Below are 25,076 nucleotides of genomic sequence, written 5' to 3' on the forward strand. Positions count from 1 at the left end.
AGTCCCAGCTATTCGGGAGGATGAGGTGGGAGGATCACTCGGGCCCAGGGAGGTCAAGGCTGCAGTGAGCCCTGATGGTGTCGCTGCACTCCAATCTGGGTGGCAGAGTGAGGCCCCGTCTTGAGGAAAAAAAAAAAAAAAAGAAATACATTATGTACAAAAGATGCCTCTAAGGCAAAAAAAAAAAAAAAAAAAAAAAGGTCATTGGAATTTCAACATGTCCCTGATAGAATTACTCAAAAGAGTCAGTATTGGAGACCATTATTTACAATATCCATTCTTTAGAATGAAAACTAGAAAGTGCTAATTGTTCTACCATGAATATGCATCTGAATAAATATAACAAAAAATTAACAAATCTATCAATGGCATACTACCAATAACTGTCTTCTAATCAAGTAGGAGTTTCTGGGTTACATATCAACTACATTACTTAAGATTATGAGTACTTCATGGGAGAAAAATTGCACTTTGGGAAAAATGATAACTGGGCACTATAAATAGCATGTTACAAACATGATGGCATGGAAATGAAATATACTTTTCAAAACTCCAAGAAGTTATTACCTGGCCTGGGACACCTAATAACTTGACAGCACCTGGCTATCAACTACCTGCTCAAAGGCATGTGTCCCTGTAGTTTGCATTCTGTACTCTAGTGGGCTCCCCAGGCTGGTGTGTGCTCCCGTGTCCCTTCCACCAATTCAGACATCAAATGATTTAGAGCAGAGATCACAAGTGGTGCCCATAGACCATCGAGCCTATAGATGTGCTTTATTTGGCTTGTAACACGTTATAAAACTTTTGGAATTGATTGCCAATATTTAGAAAACTGATGATTTCACACACATTTGAAAACTTCTGATTTCTTTTTTAAAAAAATCAAAAGTTCGGGCTGGGCTCAGTGGCTCATGCCTGTAATCCCAGCACTTTGGGAGGCTGAAGTGGGCGGATCACGAGGTCAGGAGATCAAGACCATCCTAGCTAACACAGTGAAACCCTGTCTCTACTAAAAATACAAAAAATTAGTGGGGCGTGGTGGCAGGTGCATGTAGTCCCAGCTACTCAGAAGGCTGAGGCAGGAGAAGGGCGTGAACCCAGGAAGCAGAGGTTGCAGTGAGCCGAGATCGCGCCACTGCACTCCAGCCTGGGCGACAGAGCAAGACTCCGTCTCAAAATAAATAAATAAATAAAAATAAAAAAATAAAAAATTCAGGCAACACCGGGCCCACCTTCACAGAGCACAAAAATCACCTGTAAGTGAGCACTGGCTGTTCCTTTTCCATCTACTTTTTCTTTTGTTTGTTTGTTTGTGACAGGGTCTTGCTCTGTTGCCCAGGCTAGAGTACAGTGGCTTGATCACAGCTCACTACAGCCTTGATCTCCCAGTCTCAATCAATCCTCCCACCTCAGCCTCCTGGGTAGCTGGGATTGCAGGCGCATACCTCCATGCTTGGCTTTTTTTTTTTTTTTTTTTGCAGAGACAAGGTTTTGCACCATGTTGCCCAGGCTGGTCTCAAACTCCTGGACCGAAGCAATCCTTCCACCTCAGCCTCCCGAAGTGCTGGGATTACAGGCATGAGCCACTGCACTCGGCCTCTACTTTTTCTTTACATCTTGTACTTAATGCTATTTATAAGCTGCTTGTGGTCATTTGAGTTCGCTGCTCCTGCCCTGTGACTGACTCTCTCCAACTTTTTCCACCTAGCAAACAACCTTTCCCACACTAAAGCATCCAGCCACCTTTCCTTTATACTTGCTGACTGACTGCATTTCAACTAGGTTGTTACTTCAAGCAAAAACATGCATTTTTCACTTTATCTCTGGTAGTGAAATGAAAGGTTCATTCTCTGATTATAGGAATCTCAATTTGTTAGCCAGGAAGCAGGGGGAAACTGAGGATGAAGTGTGGAGGAAGAGAGGAATCCATAAACGCATGCTCAACATGATTTACTGCTTTGCAGGTGACTTGGGATGAAGGAGTATGGAAATCAGAAGGGCCTTTACCTCCTTATGAAAGGAGAAGCAAGGATTGCCCTCAGTGTGGTTATAAGAAAGGCAACTTGGAAATTGGTTCAGACAACAGTGTGTTTCCTTGTGTCATGGTTTCTTTCAGGCCTGCTTAAATACTGTAAAGTTGGGCCGGGCGCAGTGACTCGCGCCTGTAATCCCAGCACTTTGGGAGGCTGGGGTGGGCGGATCATGAGGTCAGGAGATCAAGACCATACTGGCTAACACAGTGAAACCCTGTCTCTACTAAAAATACAAAAAAAAAATTTAGCTGGGCATGGTGGCGGGCGCCTGTAGTCCCAGCTACTCAGGAGGCTGAGGCAGAAGAATGGCATGAACCCGGGAGGCAGAGCTTGCAGTGAGCCAGGATTGCGCCACTGCACTCCAGCCTGGGCAAAAGAGCTAGACTCCATCTCCAAAAAAAAAAAAAAAAAATACCGTAAAGTCATCTTCCTCTCAACCCTTTCCTTTTCTTTCCCTGGACAACATAGGACACCTCTTGCCAACCTTTCCTAGTATTTCAACCAACCCTCTGACTGCCCCAGATTATGTGATAAGCTTATATTTGCAGACATTACTTTAGTTTGCATTGTAGACCTGTTTTGCTGCAATCTTTGTTAAACTGATGGCCTAGACCAGAGGTTGTCCAATAATAGTATGTCCTGGTTGGGCATGGTGGCTCACGCCTGTAATCCCAGCACTTTGGGAGGCCGAGGCAGGAGGATCATGAGGTCAGGAGATCGAGATCATCCTGGCTAACACGGTGAAACACCGTCTCTACTAAAAAATACAAGAAAATTAGCCAGGCATGGTGGCGGGTGCCTGTAGTCCCAGCTACTTGGGAGGCTGAGGCAGGAGAATGGCGTGAACCCGGGAGGCTGAGCTTGCAGTGAGCCGAGATCGCACCATTGCACTCCAGCCTGGGCGACAGAGCGAGCCTCTGTCTCAAAAAAAAAAAAAATAGTATGTCCTCCGGAGCAAATCCAGCCCACCACCTATTTTCGTGTAGACAGTTCTATTGGAACACACTCCCATTTATTTGTTTACATGTTGTCTATGGCTGCTTCTACCAGAGCAGAGCTGGGTAGTTGCAAGAGAGATCATGCGACCTACGAAACCTAGAATACTTACTATCTGGCCCTTTACAGAAAAAGTTTGCTAACGCTGGGCTTGACTTGAAGACATTAATTTAGTTTGCATTGCAGAGTTTAAAATTCAGTAGTATTTATTCAATTGATGGCCTAGACTTCCTGTAAGACCCGATCTCTTGCTATGTCACCCAGGCAGAAGTCCAGTGGCACAATCATGGCTCACTGGAGCCTCAACCTCCTGGACTCAAGTCATCCTCTCGCCTCATTTTAAAAATTTTTTTTGTTGAGACAAGGTCTCACTATGTTGACCAAGCTGGTTTCAAACTCAAGTGATCCTCGTGACTTGGCCTCCTAAAGTGTTGGGATTACAGGTGTGAGCCAACGTGCCCGGCCCTGATCTCTTTCTGTCTGGGCAGCTTCACTCACACCACTCACTCAAATGTGGTACAAGCTCCTACTATTCACCCAGCTGTTTCATGTTTCTCCACCTGGGAAAAGGCTGTCATCTGGAAAACTCTTATTCCTCTTTTAAGACCTAAGTTAAGAATCTCATCCTAACTGTGAAGTCTTTGGTGCCCACTGAGGCAAACTCATCACTCCTTTCTGTGCCGTTGTTGTAAGGCTGCACCATGTGATTAGAGCCCCAGAAAAGCAGAGGAAGCAAGAAACGGAACAAGAAGGTGCTTAAAAACTGGTGTTTGATATTTTAAAGACAACATCAAAGCAGTCACCATAGGAAAAATAAGTGCTTTATTAGGATTCCTTATGGCAACTTCATAGTTTAATAACTTTATTTTTAACTACATGAGGGTCAAGGTTAAATATCATAATCCTTTCAGAGCTTAGGAACTCTAAAGATCTTAATCTATCCCTGTGTTGCCAAACCTAACATGTGGCTTTAATATTCACTTACACAAATTGCTAGGAGTCCCTATTGGGACTACAAGCTCTTTGAGCCAGTGACTGTATCTTTTGTCTCTAAAAAGTACATGATCTCATAGAGAGATACCCCTGAAATACCAGTTAAATGAAATAAAACAACTGAATACATTTCCTAGGTCTTTTATGATATTACCTTATGATATTCCTTTTTTTTTTTTTTTTTTTCTTGAGATGGAGTTTCACTCTTGTTGCCCAGGCTGGAGTGCAATGGCATGATCTCGGCTCACCGCAATCTCTGCCTCCCAGGTTCAAGCAATTCTCCTGCCTCAGCCTCCCTAGTAGCTGAGATTACAGGCATGTGCCACCACGCCCGGCTAATTTTGTATTTTTAGTAGAGACGGGGTTTCTCTATGTTGGTCAGGCTGGTCTCGAACTCCAGACCTCAGGTGATCTGCCCGCCTCGGCCTCCCCAAGTGCTGGGATTACAGGCATGAGCCACCACGCCCAGCCTCTTTTTTTTTTTTTTTTTTTGAGGTGGATCGGAGTCTCACTGTGTCACCCAGGCTGGAGTGCAGTGGCGTGATCTCGGCTCACTGCAACCTCCGCCTCCTGGGTTCAAGCGATTCTCCTGCCTCAGCCTCCTGAGTAGCTAGGACTACAGGCACCTGCCACCACGCCCAGCTAATTTCTTTTTTATGTTTTTAGTAGAGACAGGGTTTCACTATGTTGGCCAGACTGATCTCGAACTCCTGACCTCGCGATCCACCCACCTCGGCCTCCCAAAGTGCTGGGATTACAGGCATCAGCCATTGTGCCCAGGGTGATATTCTTATATATTATTACCTGACATTGGAGGAAATGTTTCATAATAGAAGTGTGATTGAATTGTTGCTTTTCTTTTCCCTTTTTTTTTTTTTTTTGAGACAGGGTCTCACTCTATCGCTCAGGCTGGAGTACAGAGGTGTGATCACAGCTCACTGCAGCCTCAACCTCCAGGCTCAAGCAATCCTTCCATCTCAGCCTCCCAAGTAGCTGGAACCACAGGTGTGCATCATCACACTTGGTTAATTTTTTTTTGTTGTTGGTAGAGATGAGGTCTCCCTATGTTGCCCAGGCTGGTCTCAAACTTTTGGACTCAAGTGATCCTCCTCAGCCTCCCAAAGTGCTGAGATTACAGGCATGAGCCACCGTGCCTGGCCAGTTTTTTGATTCTTTCAACAAGTATTTATTTAATATCTACTGTGGATCAGGCTCTATCGTAGGTGCTATATGTTAATGGAAGGAAATGGAATGTAAACAAATGAATAAATAGACTCTTTATAGAAAGTAAGAGGTGTTTTTTAAACAATAATTACACTGTACTTAGAAAATAATAAATAACTAAAAGAAAAATAATACTTCAGAAGGGAAAATTCTTTGAACTAAGCATTTTAAAATGGTAGTAGCTTTGCTGTTTAGAGAAACATGAAACCAGGCTGAAGGACTATACAACGTATCGGGAACTTCGGTACAAAGTAACACAGTCCAATTTTGTGACCGAATGCTACTCATTGTCATCTCTTTAAAAAACTCTGTGGCATTTGTACATACAATATTGTACTTAACACTTCATTAATTAGGGCTGGGCATGGTGGCTCATGCCTGTAATCCCAGCATTTTGGGAAGCAGAGGTGGGCGATCACTTGAGTCCAGCCTGGGCAACATAGGGAGGGCAACACGGCAAAACCCTGTCTCAACTAAAAATACAAAAATTAGCTGGGCATGGTGGCACACGCCTGTAATCCCAGCTACTCAGGAGGCCGAGTCACAAGACCAGGAGGCGGAGGTTGCAGTGAGCCGAGATTAAGCCACTGCATTCCAGCCTGGGTGACAGAGCAAGACCCTGTCTCAAAAAAAACCCCAAAAACCAAAAAACTGTATTGATTAGAGAGAGTTTATGATAGATGCTAGCATCTATAAAGAAAGATCAGTTACTACTGGAAACAAACACAGCATTTTCCTAGCTGGGAGAGACTTGTGGCATTTCAGTTCCCCCAATTTCAGGGAATAAACCAGAATGGTGCTCTGGGCAGAAAATGATTTTGAATGAATTAATTAGATGCTTAATTGGGAAAATTAGCATATGGCATGTTGGAAATAAAAAATGTGTAAGTCCCCCCTCCTTTTTAAAAAACTTCTGAGTTAACCATTGGATTCCATGTTTCAATTACTGGGAAAAGGGCATGCGGAAACTCACAACAGGAATGACAGTACAAATTCTCCCAGAACCGGCAACTGGGTTAATGAATACTCAAGGGATACCTTGGCAGTCTTTCAAGAATATCTAATACTGGCCTTCATTAACCTCCTGAGTCCATCAGTCTCCACATGAAGTCAGGGAAGGCTCTCCAGGGAGGCTGCTGATCATGCTCTCACCATGCTCTAGAGAGCAGTGAGGAGTGTAGGAATTGGGAAGGAAGGGCCACTTTAAATAGCTGCACTTCAAGTAAATTTGTTTCAAATCCTCTATGTGTTTCATCAATAACCAAAAAAAGGACCACAAAAAAATACCCTTCTTAGGTCAGGCGTGGTGGCTCACACCTATAATCTCAGCACTTTGGGAGGCTGAGGCGGGCAGATCATGAGGTCAGGAGATCGAGACCATCCTGGCTAACACGTTGAAACCCCATCTCTACTAAAAATATAAAAAATTAGCCAGGCGTGGTGATACATGCATGTAGTCCCAGCTACTCGGGAGGCTGAGGCAGGAGAATCGCTTGAACCCAGGAGGCAGAGGTTGCAGTGAGCCAAGATCGCGCCACTGCACTCCAGCCTGGTGACAGAATGAGACTCCGTCTCAAAAAAACAAACAAAAAAACCCCTTCTTATTTTAAAAAGTATTTGAGAAGCATCTTTACAAATGTGTTTTTCTAAGTCTACATTTCTCCACTGTGAGCTCACTTATCCCAGCCAAATCAAGACCTGGGGAGCCTCTGGAATGGCCAGCCCTCAGCACACATATGGGGATTCAGTGCTTACGGAAGGAATGAGGCAGAAACACATGGGGATACTCCAGTAGCCCTTTTTTGATGGACTGAAACTGTCCCCTTACATGACTTCCCCCCAGCACTCCAAATCTGGGGGAAGTGGCAATGATCAGAAATCAAATTTCAGCCAGACGCTGTGGCTCGTGCTTGTAATCCCAGCACTTCAGGAGGCTGAGGTGGACGGATCACTTGAGCTCAGGAGTTCAAGACCAGCTTGGCCAACATGGTACAACCCTGTCTTTACTGAAAATACAAAAATTAGCTGGGTGTGGTGGCTCATGCCTGTAATCCCAGCTACTCAGGAGGCTGAGGCAGGAGAATTGCTTGAACCAGGAGGTGGAGGTTGCAGTGAGCTGAGATCATGCCACTGCACTCCAGCCTGGGCAACACAGCAAGACTCTGTCGCAAAAAAAAAAAAAAAGAAATCAAATTTTAATTGTGCCACTACATGGATTTTTGTCTTCTGGATTTTTTTTCTTTTCCCTCTTAACCCTTATATCTATCAAAACTATATCTGTCAATCAATCAATCAATCAGTGTATCATGTAGATACCAACTCAGGAAGGGAGTGAGGTAAAAGCATACATCTGGGCTGGCTTCTAAGTTTACAGAGGAGAAGAATCATGCCCTATGGATTCTTGTGTCTGTCCAACCTAGCACAGCGCCTGGCACATAGGCTGTTGATCTGAACTGAGAGGTGGCAACAGCGTTTAGACCAGAATAGAGGTGTCTCTGAGGAAGCACCTTGGAAAGAACTCGAACATCCAATTCACCTTTGCTTAATTAACTACTTGATTCAACTGTATTCATAAATAAATTCTTCTAAAATTACAGATTCAATAATTATTAATAGTTCTGAAAATCCACAATGCAAACCAATCAGGAAAATTAAGCTATCAAACCCCCATTACAGCAAAAAAATCATTTAAATGTACAAATGTAATCTTTGTAGTCAGGTTACAGCTGAAAAAGAAAACAGGCATTTTCTTTTTCTTTTTTTTTTTTTTTTTTCGAGACGGAATCTCACTCTGTCACCCAGGCTGGAGTGCAGTGGTGTAATCTCAACTCACTGCAACCTCCGCATCCTGGGTTCAAGCAATTCTCCTGCCTTAGCCTCCTGAGTAGCTGAGATTACAGGTACCCACCAACATGCCTGGCTAATTTTTGTATTTTTAGTAGAGACGGGGTTTCATCATGTTGGCCAGACTGGTCTCAAACTCCTGACCTCAGGTGATCCACCCGCCTCAGCCTCCCAAAGTGCTGGGATTACGGGCGTGAACCACCACGCCCGGCCTCTTTTTCTTATAATTTTGCTCTTCTTGATTTATACTTCATAATCCATTCCCCTCTATGATTTGAAAGCAATTTACAGAAAAAATTTTAAGGGAGTGAGAGACCAGTGATTGTAGGGAGACCCTAAGCTCATAGACAAGCTTACAGACCCAGGCTTTTTTTTTTTTTTTTTTTTTTTTAAGACGGAGTCTCACTCTGTCACCAAGGCTGGAGTGCAGTGGCACAATCTGGGCTCACTGCTACCTTGACCTCTTGGGTTCAAGTGATTCTCCTGCCTCAGCCTCCCAAGTAGCTGGGATTACAGGTACACACCACCATGCCCGGCTAAGACTCAGGATTTTAATGAGAAGTTGTCAGGTTAAATTTGTTACGATACATTTGACTTATGAAATAAATGAACACAGAGCTAAAATAAAAACTAAAATTCTTTTTCTTATTCAATAAAACTTTAGTGTACACTATACTACTTACAGGTGTATTTTTTCCTTCTATATTTTAGCTGAAATAGGAGGGTTGGGACATTGCAGTACATAAATGTTAATGAGAGAAGATAAAAGAGTAACAATAAATTCTGACAAGTTTGGAGATTTAACCCTAGTGGTCAGAAGATGTAGATCCATCTTCAGTATAACAAAAAATTTCTTAAACCTTACCTGGTTCTGCTTCAGTGTGGAGACTAGTTTCTGCAATGTGATATTTTCTTCTTCCAATTCAGTATAGTCCTGAAGGAGCCGTGCCTCCCGGAATTTATATTCTCGGATTTCATCCTTCATCCGTATTCTCTGCAGCTCCACCATCTCATTGTTCTGAAACAACAGAGTAAACAGTCAATGTATAACTCTCTTATTGTAGATTTTACAAGGTGTAAAGTCCTGGTAGTTAAAAATAATAATAAAAATACCTCATGGGGTGTAAATTGTTACTGCCTTTTTTCGAATGGCAATTTAGTGGTATCTGTCAAAAACTTAAAAGCACATATATATTACCCAGCAATTCAACATCTAAAAATCATTCTTAAGTATGTTTTCATAGAAGTAAATAAAAACAGAAATAAATCCATGTATACTTACACAAAAAATTGGAAACAGTCTAAACGTTTGCTATTTGGGGAACATATTATCATGCATCCATTGAATGGAACATTATACAATTATTTTAAGAAATGAGAAAGGCCGGGCGCTGTGGCTCACACCTGTAATCCCAGCACTTTGGGAGGTCAAGGCAGGTGGATCACCTGAGGTCAGGAGTTTGAGACCAACCTGGCCAACATGGTGAAACCCCGTCTCTACTAAAAATACAAAAAAAAAAAAAAAAAATTAGCCAGGCGTGGTGGTGGGCGCCTGTAATCCTAGCTACTCGGGAGGCTGAGGCAGGAGAGTCACTTGAACCTGGGATGCGGAGGTTGCAGTGAGCCGAGATCAGGCCACTTCACTCCAGCCTGGGCGACAGAGCAAGACTCCATCTCAAAAACAGAAAAAAAGAATGAGGAGAAACTTTATTGTACTAAAATGGAAATGTAGTCACAATATATTATTAAATGTAAAAAGCAAGTCATAGATTAGTATGCATATTAGGATCCCAGGTATGTTAGAAATACAGGGAACACACACATACACAGATACATGTACACTTCCATGTCAGAAAAAATATTTGTAAGAATATCCAGAAAACTGTCAGTAGTGGTGACTTATAAAGGATTAGACTGGGCAAGCCACAGGGATAAGGAGAGGAGCCTATTAGTTTGATTTTATGTCCTCTGGATCATTTCAATTTTTTTTTTAACAACAAGCTTATATTACCAGGTCTTATGTGTAAAGTTACAGGATATAAATCAATCAATTAAGTAAAATATTTAACTTTTTCCATAAACTTATATGGCAAGTATAAGCTATGTTTTAGTTCAAAATGTATAATGACCACATAACAGATATAAACATTTATACATGTAACATATTCACAGTCATGGAAAGATGGGATATGAAAGTTTTCTTTTAATTAAGGATTAGATTTGTTTCCTATTCAAACAAAGAGAAATATGGGAGAAAGTATCATAGAAACCAAAAACCACATTTTCTTATGTAATACCTAGATATCCATATGGGAAAAAAATAAGTCATGATGCATTTGGCCTTCACACCATAATTTGCGGAGCCTTGATATAGTGGTAGGTAGGACTGACAATGAACAGAAACTGCTATTGCAACACAGATGAATCTCACTAATATATTGACTGAAACAAGCCAGATGCAAAAGACTACATACAATATGATTCTGCATGTAAAGTTCAAAAACATGCTATGTAGGTTCAATTGTCTCCCAGAAAAGACATGTTGAAGTCCTAACTCCCAGGGTCTTTACAAAGGTAAAAATTAAAATGAGATCATTAGAGGAGGCCCAATCCGATAGGGCTGCTGTCTTTATAAAAAGGGGAAATTCAGCCACACAGAAACTGACACATACTTCTGCGTGTGGGGTGGGAAGACTATGTGAAGAAACACAGGGAAAAGATGGCCACGTGACCATGGAGGCAAAGACTGAAGTGACCCATCTACACGCCAAGGAACATCAAGGATTGCCAGCAAACACCAGAAGCCAGGAAGGGGCAAGGAAAGGTCTTTCCCTAGAGCTGCCAGAGGGAGCATGGCCCTGCCGACACCGTGATTTCTGACTTCTGGCCTCCAGAACTGTGAGACGATAAATTTCTGTTGTTTTAAAGCCACCCAGACTTTGTTACGGCAGCCCTAAGAAAAGAATACGTGGGCAAAACTAATCTATAGTGACAGAAGTAAATGCACTGTTATCTTTGCAGGAGGGTAGGGTGACATCTGCAATCACTAGTAACATTTTAAAGGTCTCTATCCTAACAGAGAGCCAGCTCTGGAAGTATACCTGACTTTCCTACATATGCTTTCAAATGTCTCTCATCTTGCTTCATAGTCTACAGATTTTTTTTTTTTTAAAGACATGGTCTCACTCTGTCACCCATGCTACAGTGCAGTGGCATGATCACGGCTCACTGCAGTCTTGACCTCCCAGGCTCAAGTGATTCTCCCACCTCGGCCTCCTAAGTAGCTGGGACTACAGGTGTACACCAGCACAACTGGCTCATTTTTGTAATTTTTGTAGAGATGGTATTTCACTATGTTGCCCAGGCTGGTCTCAAACTCGTGAAGGCAATCCTTCTGCCTCAGCCCCCAAAGTGCTGGGATTACAGGTGTGAGCCACTGTGCCCAGACTTCTAAAAATTTAATATATATATTTTTTTTTGGTAGAAGCAGGGTCTTGCTCTGTTGCCCAGGTGCCTTAATCACAGCTTATTGTAGCCTTGACCTCCCAGGCTTAAGTGATCCTCCCACCTCAGCCTCCTGAGTAGCTGGGCCTACAGATGCACACCATCACGCCCAGCTAATTTTTAAATTTTTTGTAGAGGTGGGGTCTTGCCATGTTGCCTAAGCTGGTCTCGAATGCATGGGCTCAAGCAATCCTCCTGCTTTGGCCTCCCAAAGTGCTGGGATTATAAGCATGAGCCACTACACCCGGCCCATATTCTACAGATGTTAACTATAAATAACTCCCTTTGCCTCTGGTTTTCAGAGGCATGTTCAGTTGTCTATTTGAACATGGTGATGTTTTTTCTTCTGACTTGACTCCTGAGTACAGCTCTTCCTAGTTCTGTTTATGCATATGTGAAAACAATAAATTATAAACACATAATCTTTCATGTAAAAAATGAAAAATTCAGCTCCAAAATCACTGATGCAGTTCCAGCTAATAAAATAGGCAGACACTGTAATCTCTAAGTAGTGGCATTAGCTCAGAGTTTTGGGGAGGATAAGGGGTTGTTGACTGTGGTGTAAAGACAGATGTTAAAAAAATTATTCTGACACTTGTTAAAATGGTAAGGAAGACTTCATTCAAAACCATTGCAATTGGAGGGGGGAAAAGAAGGGGCTCAACTCTGAAACAGCAAGAGCAAGTGAAGATTTATAGCCAAGAACAGCATGAGGATGTCAAAGGATGGGAAATTGCTAAAAGAACACATCAAAGGCAGGGGAATTCTTGCTAAGCTGGCCTAACAGGACTCTTGCTAAAGGCAGTCCAAGGACTTAGACATCAAAAAGGTGGAGGATGAAGAACTTGATCAGATATCAAGGGTAATTAGATATCTAGGGTTGGGAGATGACTTAGCAGAATTCCTTGCTGAGGCTGGGCTGGGCAAGCCAAAGCTGGGGGTGGAGCAAGCTTGAAGCCTGGTCCAAAAGAGACATTAGCAGAGCATGACTGAAGCTTGGTTAAGGAGAGAGTCTTTGACACCTCACAGTCATGAACTGCAGTCTGATAGGAATGAAAGCTAAGAAAGTTTGCAAGACACTTTACCTGGTGATAATATGAATATAGATCCTAACTTGGGCAGGGCCAAAGCTTTTTTGGCATCAGAAGATTTTTATCCATTCTGTATCTTATCATCATAAAAGCTCACTGGCTAGCTTGTAAGGAGTTCCCCGGAGACGTGCAGATTTCATCAATTTAATGTAATATCCTATGGAATGTAATCATCAATCCTGAAGCTGAAGCTATACAAACTAATTGGTTGTTTTGGAAACCTGCTTTCAACCTACTATACGTAACCTCATTTATATATAAGGGGTTGGAGCTCCTTGTTATTCAGAATGCTTCTAGGCTGTCTGGCGTTTTTCACTTTAGCTCTCATTATAATAAACTGGTAACTCCAACAGAGTCATTTCATCAACACTTTAGTAATTCACCTATGCCTACTCCACCAATTGACTTTAGCCTAATCCTCCCTTTTCAGCTTCCCTCTGTTTTTATCAGTGCTGACCTCTTAAAGCAATTCTGTTATACTGTAGGTCACAAGTGTCAACATAGAAGTCTTCTGAAAATAGAGTTTGCCAACTTAAAAGAAGCTTACCAATGGCTTCTACGAATTTCCTAAAAACAAAAAAATGGGCTTCTGTTTCTTGCCTCTCTAAAGGAGATTATTTTAAGCAAATATGCCTGAATTTATGAAATAGTAAATATTGGTATATAATACTGTTGAAAGGTGGTTTTCCCAGCTCTAGAAAGCTACGCCCAATCATCCTCTATAAACAATAGACTCTGGGGCTGGGTGCGGTGGCTTACGCCTGTAATCCCAGCACTTTGGGAGGCCAAGGTGGGCGGATCACAAGTTCGAGAGATCAAACCATCCTGGCCAACATGGTGAAACCCTGTCTCTACTAAGAATACAAAAATTAGCTGGGCGTGGTGGCACGCGCCTGTAGTCCCAGCTACTTGGGAGGCTGAGGCAGGAGAATCACTTGAACCTGGGAAGCAGAAGTTGCAGTGAGCTGAGATCGCACCACTGCACTTCAGCCTGGCAACAGAGCAAGACTGTCTTAAACAAACAAACACACAAACAAACAGCAGACTCTGATATCATAATAGATACATGGAATAGCAAAAAAGAATTTTCTTATTTCTGCCAAGATAACTGAAAAAAGTTAGCAATGACCCCAAAAAATCATAAAATACAATTTACATACAATACCTACTTTCACACTCTGTGGGTATGGTGCAGTGGGGAAGTGGAGGTCCCCCTGCAAGTTTCAGAAGCTTTCAAAGAAGTCACATGATCTGGCCCTACCTCTGTCTCCAACCATTCTGCCCCTCAATCTTTGGCTCTGGCCGCAGGAGCTTTCCTTCTGCTCCTCTATCCCATTGGACATGCCAGCTTGCTTCTGCCTTGAGGCTTCTTTACTCCTCTTTCCAGAACTCCCTGCCTTTAGATCAAGGGCTCCTAATCTCATAATGTGCTGTGACCCTCTTTGACAATGTGCTGAAGCCTATGTACCTCTTCTCAGAATAATATTTTAAAAAGTGTAAAAGACAAAATTACAGAAAGCACCAAACATGTTAAAATTACTATAATTTTTTTTTTTTTTTTGAAAGAGTCTTGCTCTGTCACCCAGGCTGGAGTACAGTGGCATGATCTTGGCTCACTGCAACCTCTGCCTCCCGGGTTCAAGTGATTCTTGTGCCTCAGTCTCCCAAGTAGCTGGGATTACAGGTGCCTGCTACCACAGCTGGCTAATTTTTGTATTTTTACTAGAGAGAGGATTTCGTTGTGTTGGCCAGGCTGGTCTTGAACTTCTGACCTCAAGTGATCCACCTGTGTTGGCCTCCCAAAGTGCTGGGATTACAAGTGTGAGTCACCAAGCCTGGCCAACTTATTATAATAATTTTTAAAATTATGACATAGGCTGGGCACAGTGGTTCATGCCTGTAACCCCCACACTTTGGGAGGCTGAGATGGGAGGATCATTTGAGTCCAGGAGTTTGAGACCAGCCTGGGCAACATGGTGAGCCCCATCCAGAAGATTATTTTGTACAAAAAAAGAACATGCCAAAATTAGCCAGGTATGGTGGTGCACACTTGTAGTCCCAGCTAGTCAGGGGGCTGAAGTGGGAGGATTGCTTGAGCCCCAAAGGTCAAGCCTGCAGTGAGCCATGATCATGCCACTACACTCCAGCCTGGGCTACAGAGTGAGACCCTGTCTCAGAAAAAAAAAAATTAGGACTTGGTAGGTGACGGATAAGTATATTAATGGCCCCCAATTAATCACACTTCCGTGAAGTCACAACCCATGGAATTTCCTCTCAAACTGACTGAGCTGGCCTTTGGATTTGTTATGACCCACAGAAGACAGTGGAAGTGCTGGGGAGTTCTGAGCCTGAGCCTCACGGGGCTTTGTGGCTCATGCTCTTACTGTCTTGTAACACTGTGACTATGTGAAGAGCCTCAGGGTAGCCTGTTGGAGCCATGTGGCCCAGCCTGCAGTCAGCACCAGCTGCTGGGCATGGGAGGAAGGCCATCTTGGACTATTTGGCCCAGTGGGGCTGTCAGATGACTGCAACCACATGAGCAATCCTGGCAAGTCCTTAAAAACCACCCAGCCGAGGCCGGGCACAGTGGCTCATGCCTGTAATCCCAGCACTTTGGGAGGCCGAGGCAGGCGGATCACGAGGTCAGGAGATCGAGATCATCCTGGCTAACACAGTGAAACCTCGTTTCTACTAAAAAATATAAAAAAGTAACCAGGTGTGGTGGTGGGCACCTGTAGTCCCAGCTACTTGGGAGGCTGAGGCAGGAGAATGGCGTGAACCCAGGAGGCGGAGCTTGCAGTGAGCCAAGATCGTGCCACTGCACTCCAGCCTGGGCGACAGAGACAGACTCCATCTCAAAAAAAAAAAAAAAACCACCCAGCTGAGCACAGCCCAAATTGCTGACCAACAGAATCATGGGTTATTGTTTAAAGCTCCCAAATTGTGGGTCATTCATTACCCAGTAATACATAATCAGTACAGTAATACATGTGCTTCTTTATTAACACAATTAGAATCAGATCTAGTATCACATCCAAGAAATCTCATAATTTCAAAGCAATGATAACATTTCAAGACACCTGTGAAAACTGAGATATAATTTTAAAAAACTATACTTTCTACTGGTAACAAAGTAACAAGTGCTACTAGTACTACTGAGATTTGTTGTCTACATTCAAATAGAAGAAAATGCTAAATTTCAGTCTGAGTTGAGTGAAAATAAAGATGTAATTATTTTTCCAATCCAAGTTTATAGACCTCCTGAAATCTATCCACAGACTCCCAGAACCTCAGCTGAAAAACTCTTCTGCGTTTACTTGTTATTTAAGTCTCATTTCAGATGTCATCTCCTCAGAGAAACCTTCCCTGAGCAACTAATATAAAATAGCTCCCCTCGCCCTCCACTCACCCATCAGAGTTACTTTATAGATTAGTATTTAGCATGGAGTACATACTTAGAAAATAAGTGTTGACAGAATGACACTGATTATTATTTGAAACTGGCTACTTACTTTTTATACATTTTATATTTATTATATTTCCTTTTGCATCTGGATATAATGATCCTTTGCTGCCTCGTTATCCTGTGTCCCTAATACCTGGCACATTTTAGGCCCTAATGACCATGGAATGAATAATAAAACAGGTATACAAGTGGTTAATCCCCAAAAAAATATATATTACATAGATGACAGCTTCCTGTGTTGTGTTATTTGAGAAGGAGGCACAAAGGGAGAACAATGCACTTTGAAATAAAATACACCTAAATCTTCAAAATAACTTGACTTGTTATTCTTCTCTAATATATTGTCAAGTTACTTGGTTTCTGCCTTCTGTTCCTTGGGCAATACTTGGAGCATAGTGTGGAATAATTGTAGAATGAAAAATAGTAGTGTTCCCCTGATTTGGCTATAAAGTCAAATTACAGTATTTCATTACATTCTTTTTTTGTAGAAACATATTATCTTTTTTTCTTTCTTGAAAAATCTATCTGATTTTTCAATCAGATAGATTCAATCTAACTGAGTGAATGATATATATATTTACTTATTTTTCCTTATTTAATATGTATAAAAAAGATATCAGGAAGCCCAACAAACTGGATGACAGTCATTTATATAAAATTGTAAAGAAAAATGTTAAGATACAAGAGATTCTGAAATGGGAATATATACATTGTAAAAAATATAACGGCTAATAATCTGGCTTATATACTCTGGGAATTAACCATAAAATCTTGTGCAGTGAAACAGTAAATGTCAAGAAAATTTAAGACCACAGCAAAGCTAATGAGGATCACTAACAACTCGTAAAATAACTAATGAAAACTCCTGATGCTAATTAAGGAAAAGGAAGAGCTTGGGCTGCAAGACTGGTTAAGGTGAAAGACTCACTGAGATAAACAGACACAAGGCCCAGAGGAAGAAAACTGGTCTTATTTATTTTGCTAAAAATCCTTGCCTTTTGAATTGCCAGCGATTATATTCTAGGGGCATGTTCTTTAATTTCACAATAAATTTAAAAGATTGCAACTGTTGTGTTTAGCACCACTCATCATACATTTATCTCCTACAATTTTTTTTTCTTCCTGGGATAAGATGGTGCTGAGCTCTGCTAAAAATTCCCATCAAGAATAACCAGAGTAAGAAAAATAATGCATGAGAGAAAGGGAAGAAAATGGCACAACAGGGGAATGCTTTAGCTTTTCACCTCCAGGGAGCTGAGTCTCAGCTCCTCAGGGGAGAGGGGATTAGCCTGAGATGGCAGGGATAGAGTCACCTCATTATTTGCATTGCACCTGAGCATAGCAGCATTCTTACAGTTTAGTTTAACATTAAAAATATTTCTTTAAGTAGGAATCATAAATTCCCTTCACTATTGGCAAGAAGAAAAAATACAGATAAACGCTTGTCACCACAGAGTCAATATATTAAAAATAATACTGCCTTCCAGTTTTAATGCTCTTAGTCTTTTATAAATTAATTATACCCATTGTCACATTAGATATTAATAATATCTTGGTTAGGTGGGTAACAAACCCCTGTTTACTATCTGCAAAACAGGAATCCTAATACTTAAGATCACATGATAATTATGAGGATTTAATGATATAACATGGTAAAATGAGCAAGGATGCTAGACATACAGATAATTTATGGTAACACAAGCAGAAGTTCACACGCAAAAGCCTAAGCAATTGATTACCCCTGGGTGAGCCAGGGAACGCTTTATAAAGGAAGTTATCATTGGGTAGAACCTTGAAGGAAAAGTAAAGGTTAACTAAATGGAGATAGAGGAGGGCAGATTTTCCAGCCAGAGATAAACCTTCAAACAGAAGTAGCCTTATATTTGTGTTGAAGGCAATGCTAAAATTCTCCAGTCAGACTGAGCATTTCCTTAGAGCCCCAGCAAGCCTGGAGCAGTGATCAAAAGAAAAGAGAAGACAGAAACTGAGAAAAATCTGGAAAACAGCTAGTTATTTTCCACATATGCCTAAGTTCGGTGCTATTTTGTAGAATAAAATGTTAAATTAGTCTAGTGTCGCGAACCTCTGAAGTAGTGGGAGGAACCAAAATATAGTCAGTGCTTGGAATCTTTAAAGTTCTTAACTAGGCTGTGGTTTAGGGAACGGTGCAGTTTAGTGTGGTTGGAGCAAAGTAACTTGAGAAAGATTCCGCAGGAAATTCTACTTTTAAAGTAGAAATTCCTTTGTTTAACAAAGCAATCTGGGGAACCATCAAAGACTTTTAAGCAAAACAGCCACACGATCAGACCTACGTTTTGCCAAGTGACTCTGTTGAGAGTTGTGAGGGTGGACTTTAGCAAGAAAGGTCAAAGAGAACAAATTAAGCAGCTGCTCCAATGCCCAACATGAGAGAAGACATGAAGAATACAGAGGGGACAGATTGGGGAACATCTCAGTTAGAATGAACAGGATTTGGTCGCTGACTGATGTGATAATACAAGAAAACAAAAAGTAAGGAACAATGGCCTAATAACAATAAAAGTACCTAGAGTTGTTATAGAAAAAGAAATTTTATAACAAAATGAATGTGAGAGTCAACGATGTATCCTATAAATAATTATAAGCAGTGTTACTTTTGATAGTCAAACCAGGAATTCTGGATCCTAGAGGGGAGTAAGGGAGAACAACTGATCTGGTCCAGGTGGAGAAAGCTGGAGAGAGGGGTGTGGGAATAGGCCTTCTCTCCCAGGGAGTGCCACTGGCAGGGAGTTCTGGCAGTCCAAGACCCTAATATTCATTGTCATTCATTTGGCCAAAAATGAACTCTTCTTTTGTTGCAGACAGGAGTGGGCAACAGTTCTCCTTGCCCCCCACCCCACAGGGATTTCTGTGTTGGGGCCAAGAAGGCCTGATCTTCAGTAGTTAAGGAAAGTTTTGGGGTAGAGGGAGGGCAGGGAAGGAAAGGGGAGACCCACTTTAGCCCAAGTGAGCCCAGTGACATTATTGGCTGCACGGCCGCTATTCTCCATACCTTGGGACAAGCACATGCTTTATTTGAAAATTCCAGGGGCACAAGGCTCTGAGTTTCTCTTTTGTAGAAAACAAGAAGGCTGGGACCCCTGGATGTCAGATCCATGGGACAGGCCCAGACTTCTCAATCCTCAACCTTCTCAACACAGGTGATCTGCTCCTGTACCCACATGAGCCACTCACACCCATATCATTTGTCATGTTATCACCAATAACTGCACCTCTGATTCTTCCAAATCAGGCTCTGCAGTTCTTCCAATCAAACCACTCACTCTTCCACCTCATCAACGTTTCCTATCCTTTGATCCCCAATTTGCTCATTATCTACAACGCTGGTTCTTCACTTCTTTGATTTCACCATCATCGCATACTTACTGACTTGCAAACACATTTAATTCTGTCTCATCTCTCTCTTTTGGTCATAAAACCTAACTCTCTGCCTTCTCTATGCATGCTCATAGCTGAGGAGAACTGGAGAAATGACAGATCTGTGCTGACTGGGGACTAGTTTCAGCTGTAACTTGTGGAGAGGCAGTGGAGTGGTGTGGAGTGGAGTGGTCAAGTGCCCAGACTCTGAGCAAGACGTCCCCGGGTTCAGATCCTCACTTCGGTATTAACTAAATTTGGTCAAAATCACTGATAAGAGTGATGGACTTAAAAAAAACAAAAAGTCCTGAATATCTCAAATTCTAATAGGCTGTAAATACTGTCCAGTGGTCATACTACATGTTCACAGTATAGCAAGTTATTTACTTCTCTCTCTTCCTACAATCAGTCCATCTTCCCTCCCTGAAAACCTTGCCTCATATTTCCTTAAGGGGGAAAAAACCCCAAGGAGATATGGCTTCTATCCTCACCTTCATTTTCATTAGTTGCTTCCATTCTACTGCAGACAGTTTAAAGACAGTAAGTCCCATCTTAAAACAAACAAACCTTAACCTTTATATTCATATTTCCACTTCTACGGTCATGAACATCTATTCTTAAATCACATTCCTCCTCAATCCTCCCAAAGAACACTGAACCTGGTCTCGTCAAAGTCATCAACAACTTGCACGTTGTCACTGGATCGGTGGCCACCTCTGTATCTTCCTCTTTCTGGGCTTCTTCAACAGCATGTGTTGCTTTTGGAAACACTTTCTCGTGTGGCTTCCCAGACATCTGAACTCTTACCTGCTTGGCTGCTTCTTTGCAGTCCCCTCGTCTCTGCTCAACCTCTAAAGGTTGAGCCATCCAGGTCTGTACCAAGCCCCTCCTTTTGCTGTTTCCTCACTTCCCAAAGGCAACCTCATTCAGGCCTCCAGCTTTAGATACCTCCTTGCGTGCTGATGATTCTCAAATCCACGTCAGGGTTAATAAAACCCTATGCGACTTGCCCTGACCTCCTTGAAAGAGCTCAGGAGGTATCCTTCTCCCACTCATCCCTCATCCACTTTGCTCCCCTCCCTGGCCTTCTGTTGGTTCTTGAAAGACTTCAAGGTGCAGCCTGGGCAACGTGGCAAAACCCTGACTCTACAAAAAATACAAAAATTAGCTGGGTGTGGTGGCATGTGCCTATAGTTCCAGCTACTCGGGAGGCTGAAGTGGGAGGATCACTTGAGTCCAGGAGGTGGAGGCTATAGTGGGCCGAGACCATGTCACTGCACTCCAGCCTGGGCAACAGAGTGAGACCCTGTGTCAAAAAAAAAAAAGAAGAAGACCTGAAGCTGGGTCTTGCTTTAGAGTTTTTGCAGCAGCTGTCTCCTCTGCCTGGATTTCTTTCTCCTTGTTCACACTCTTTTCACTAGGATCCTCAACCTAACTGTCATCTCCAAAAGCAGCTTTCTAAGACCATTCCTTCTACAGCAGCCACTTGGTCACACTCACATAATCTGATTTTAGTGATCTGAAAAGTGTTTATCAAGATTTGATTTCTTTGTGTGTTTATTGGCTATCTTTCCCCCACTAGATCTAAGAGCCATGAGAGCATGTTGTCAGTAACGGTTTACCACTATATCCCCAGGATCCAGAAGAGCGCCCCATGCACGCTCCTTGTATTCCACAGCTCAGTCTCATCACTTCCAGCCTGGATTGGATTGGTGGTGACCTGAAGAAAGCTGGGAAGCGTTGTTGGGGCAGCGAAAAGAAGGAGGGTACAGATATATTTCACATATTTGAGTTCATAGATTGAAAAAAAAAAAAGGATATCTACAAAGCAGGCCCCATATAAAATTCTCCAGTGTTTAAAAACCCTTATTGGTGACATCCATTCCACGTGTATTTACACTTTATTCTATCTCTTTAAAAAATATGCACTAAGGAAAGTATCTGACAAACTTATCCACTGTAAGGTATATATATGCCTGATACAACTTAGCTCTCTTAGGGTTGGTTACAATTAATGAGGGCCAGAGAAACACATCTCTGTGGTGCCAGCCAATAACAAGCTGATGGACGCAGAAGGATTGTCTTCTGAAATTGCAATGAGGCAAGCCCAGTTCTCTGTTGGGCAGTAATGTATGCATCACAAACCTTTAGGAGAGCTACTGGCGAAGAATGCAAGGTATTCAGAGCACCATGTAATCAGCATCTTCCCAGCGCAATCCAGACTTAACAACTGGGCAATAACCAGGAAAAAGTAAATGTAGCAAGTTTGAATTGTGGCTTAAAACAAACATGTTCGGGAAGAAAAAAAGAAATATAAAAAGATCTGTCGTAGCTGGGAAAGAGTAATAAGGTAATAAAGGGGGAGATAATTATGACTCCAGAACACCATTTCCCATAGTGTGTTCTGCAGAGGCTAGTTCTACGGAGTGTTTCTACGAGTCACTAAAAAATAAGTTTGGGAAATATTAGGTTAAATAAAGTTACATACTTGTTTTTTCTTCTGGATTTCTCAGAACCTTTAATATGTTAGTGTGCACTGAGACTTTGTAAGAGCAAGATATGGTACGCACCATTCGCTAAATTGATTTGACCACAAGACCTTTGTCCTTTTAAAAAGGCATTTTGAACAATCCAAAGGTAGCCCAACCTAGACCCCTTCCAACTGTAGAGAACCGAATGGAACATCAGATTTAAATAATGGCATAAAATAAAAAGCATAGGGCTGGACGGCTGTAAAAAGGGGTGAGACAAAGATGATCAAGTCCTGATAGCAATGAGTGAGTAAACAAGTGAAGGACTTCAGGACATGCCACCCCAAAATATGCCACTTTGGCATACTGATTATTTAGAGCTGAAAGCAATGGAGAAATAGCAGATGCAGGAAAGCCTTTTGACTTCCCCCTTTCTACTTAAAAACACACCATTAAAATTTCCAGGAGAAAGGTGCCCTCCCTGTACCAGGAAGAAAAGAACATCTTTATCACCTGAGACTTGGAATTGACTCTGAAATAGATCTGTACAAACTTACTAAAATATCCCTTATCTTCCATTAGTTTCCCCCTCTATATTTTTAGTGACTTCCTCACAATTTACTGACTATAATCCAAACTGCTTTGTCTTATCACTTCTTCACAAATTTATCATTTCTTCATCTAAAAGATATATAAGTTTACTACTTCTGGTCACTTCTTTGGGTCTTCATTGTCTTGTGAGGACTTTCATGTACAAGTAAAATTATAATAAAATTTGTATGCTTTTCTTCTGTTAATCTGTATTATATAAGTTTAATTCTTAGGCCTAGCCAGAGATTGTAAGAAGGTAGAGGAGAAATTTTTCCTCCTCTATACAAGAGTAGTAAAACTACAGTGAAACCCATACTGCATAATTTTCACTTTATTTTTATTTATTTATTTATTTATTTAGAGATGCAGTTTCACTCTTGTTGCCCAGGCTGGCGTGCAATGGCATGATCTTGGCTCACTGCAACCTCCGCCTCCCAGGTTCAAGTGATTCTCCTGCTTCAGCCTCCCAAGTAGCTGGGATTACAGGCATGTGCCACCATGCCTGGCTAATTTTGTATTTTTAGTAGAGTTGGGGTTTCACCATGTTAGTCAGGCTGGTCTTGAACTCCCGACCCTGGTGATCCACCCGCCTCAGCCTCCCAAAGTGCTGGGATTACAGGCGTAAGCCACTGACCCTGGCAATTTTCACTTTAATTCATATGAAGAAAGTGGCGCCACGAAGGGTTAATTCTCCTACAATGAATTTGAAGCAATACAAGCATCTGTCCCATGGGATACCTGTCTCCATTAGAAGCCAAGGAGAGCCTGTCTCACAACCAGTTCACATTTCAGTGTCTCACTTCAAACATTTATCATAAGCAAAACCTTGACAGCAGCATAAAATCGGCCCTTTTATTTTAAACAGTTGAAATAAATGGTGCAAAATAAATCATAAATGACTTTTCTTCTTACATTCTGATTTCTATTTTTTCTTCTTTGTGCAAAAGAACACATATTATTTTAAGCAATAAAATAAATGAATACGTATTGACATTGCATTTTAATTGGGTGGAACATGTATTTTTACAGGAAAGCTTTTTGGGGAAGATCTTTCTTTTGGTATCACTTTATCGAGCTATAACTCATATATTTACAATTCTCTCATTTAAAGTATGCAATTGAATGATTTTTAATATTGTCACATAGTTGTGACCACCACCGCAATCAATTTAGAACATTTCTATCACCTAGAAAATAAATTCTGTATATTTTAGGGAAGGTCACTGCCCTGACCCTGTAATGCTTCTATCCCCGCAAGTCCCAGGTAACCACTAATCTATTTTCTATCTTTATAGATTTGCCTGTTTTCGAAATTTCATATAAATGGAATCATAGAACATGTGGTCCTTTGAAACTGTAAGATTTTAAACAGTTTGGTTAATGCTCGTATAACCTTTGTTTTTTGAAGTCTGTAGACAGCTTTGCTGCAGCACAAAATCTATTCCACCCTATATCAGCAAAGTACTGCATTGTGCTGGCATTTGTCCAGCACACAGCAGATCTAGTAATGTGATATTCTATTTCACAAAGTAGCATGATCATTTAAAGTTCACTCAATGGGCTGCAATTTATTTATTTATTTATTTATTTTATTTCTTTGAGACGGGGTCTCACTCTGTCACCCAGGCTGGCGTGCAGTGGTGCAATCTCAGCTCACTGCAAGCTCCGCCCTCCGGGTTCACGCCATTCTCCTGCCTCAGCCTCCTGAGTAGCTGGGACTACAGGCGCCCGCCAACACGCCCGGCTAATTTTTTTTTGTATTTTTAGTGGAGACAGGGTTTCACTGTGTTAGCCAGGATGGTCTCGATCTCCTGACCTTGTGATCCGCCGGCCGCGGCCTCCGAAAATGCTGGGATTACAGGCATGAGCCACCTCGCCCGGGCTGCTAGTTATTTTTTATTAGTAAAAATGTGACTGTCTGACCTGGGTATTTTAACCTGGATTTACTGATTTGTTTTGGAATAAGTTTTGCAGATATAAAATACTATAATCTTTTCTCTTTTCTATAATCTACCCTGAAATCAAGAACCATTGGTCATTTCCCAAAGTAGATTGGTTATCTCTTGCTTACTAGCTTGACTGTTCTTTCTCTTTCTGTTTAAAATTTAAAGATGCAAAACACCATAATGAATGATGGCATGACAACTTTCTTCTATGATAATATCTTCTTATAACTATGAATATGCATTGTGCCCTGATACCACAATTACTACAATAAAAGAATTCATTATATGGAAAAAGGAAATATTGGTAATACACTAAACAGATGTGAAATCTAGATGGTGCAATAATGGTGAAGGCTGGATTCACAAATATTCCAGAAGTAGTTCAATCTCTGGTAAATATTGTTTCATCTCACCTTCATAGACTTAACTGTGACCTGGCTGCAAAGAGTGGCCTAACCCAAGAGATAAGCAGCAGCAACAATATAAAAACCATTGATTATAAGTAATTTTAGTTCCCATCA

General features: G+C 41.6%; 1 protein-coding gene across 13 annotated transcripts in view; it reads right to left on the bottom strand.

The window, feature by feature from the left end:
* The window catches only part of BICD1 (BICD cargo adaptor 1), a 278,578-nt gene that overhangs the window by 79,941 nt on the left and 173,561 nt on the right, over positions 1-25,076 (bottom strand). For all 13 annotated transcript variants that reach the window (XR_008670351.2, XM_055357923.2, XM_055357921.2 and 10 more), the window contains exon 3: positions 8,956-9,108. Coding sequence is in view for 12 of the 13 variants with exons in the window: in XM_055357923.2 (XP_055213898.1) it covers positions 8,956-9,108 (153 nt within the window). In the remaining variant the exon portion in view is untranslated. The remainder of the gene's footprint in view (positions 1-8,955; positions 9,109-25,076) is intronic.

This window comes from Gorilla gorilla, chromosome 10, assembly GCF_029281585.2.
Source record: "Gorilla gorilla gorilla isolate KB3781 chromosome 10, NHGRI_mGorGor1-v2.1_pri, whole genome shotgun sequence".
NCBI lineage: Eukaryota > Metazoa > Chordata > Mammalia > Primates > Hominidae > Gorilla > Gorilla gorilla.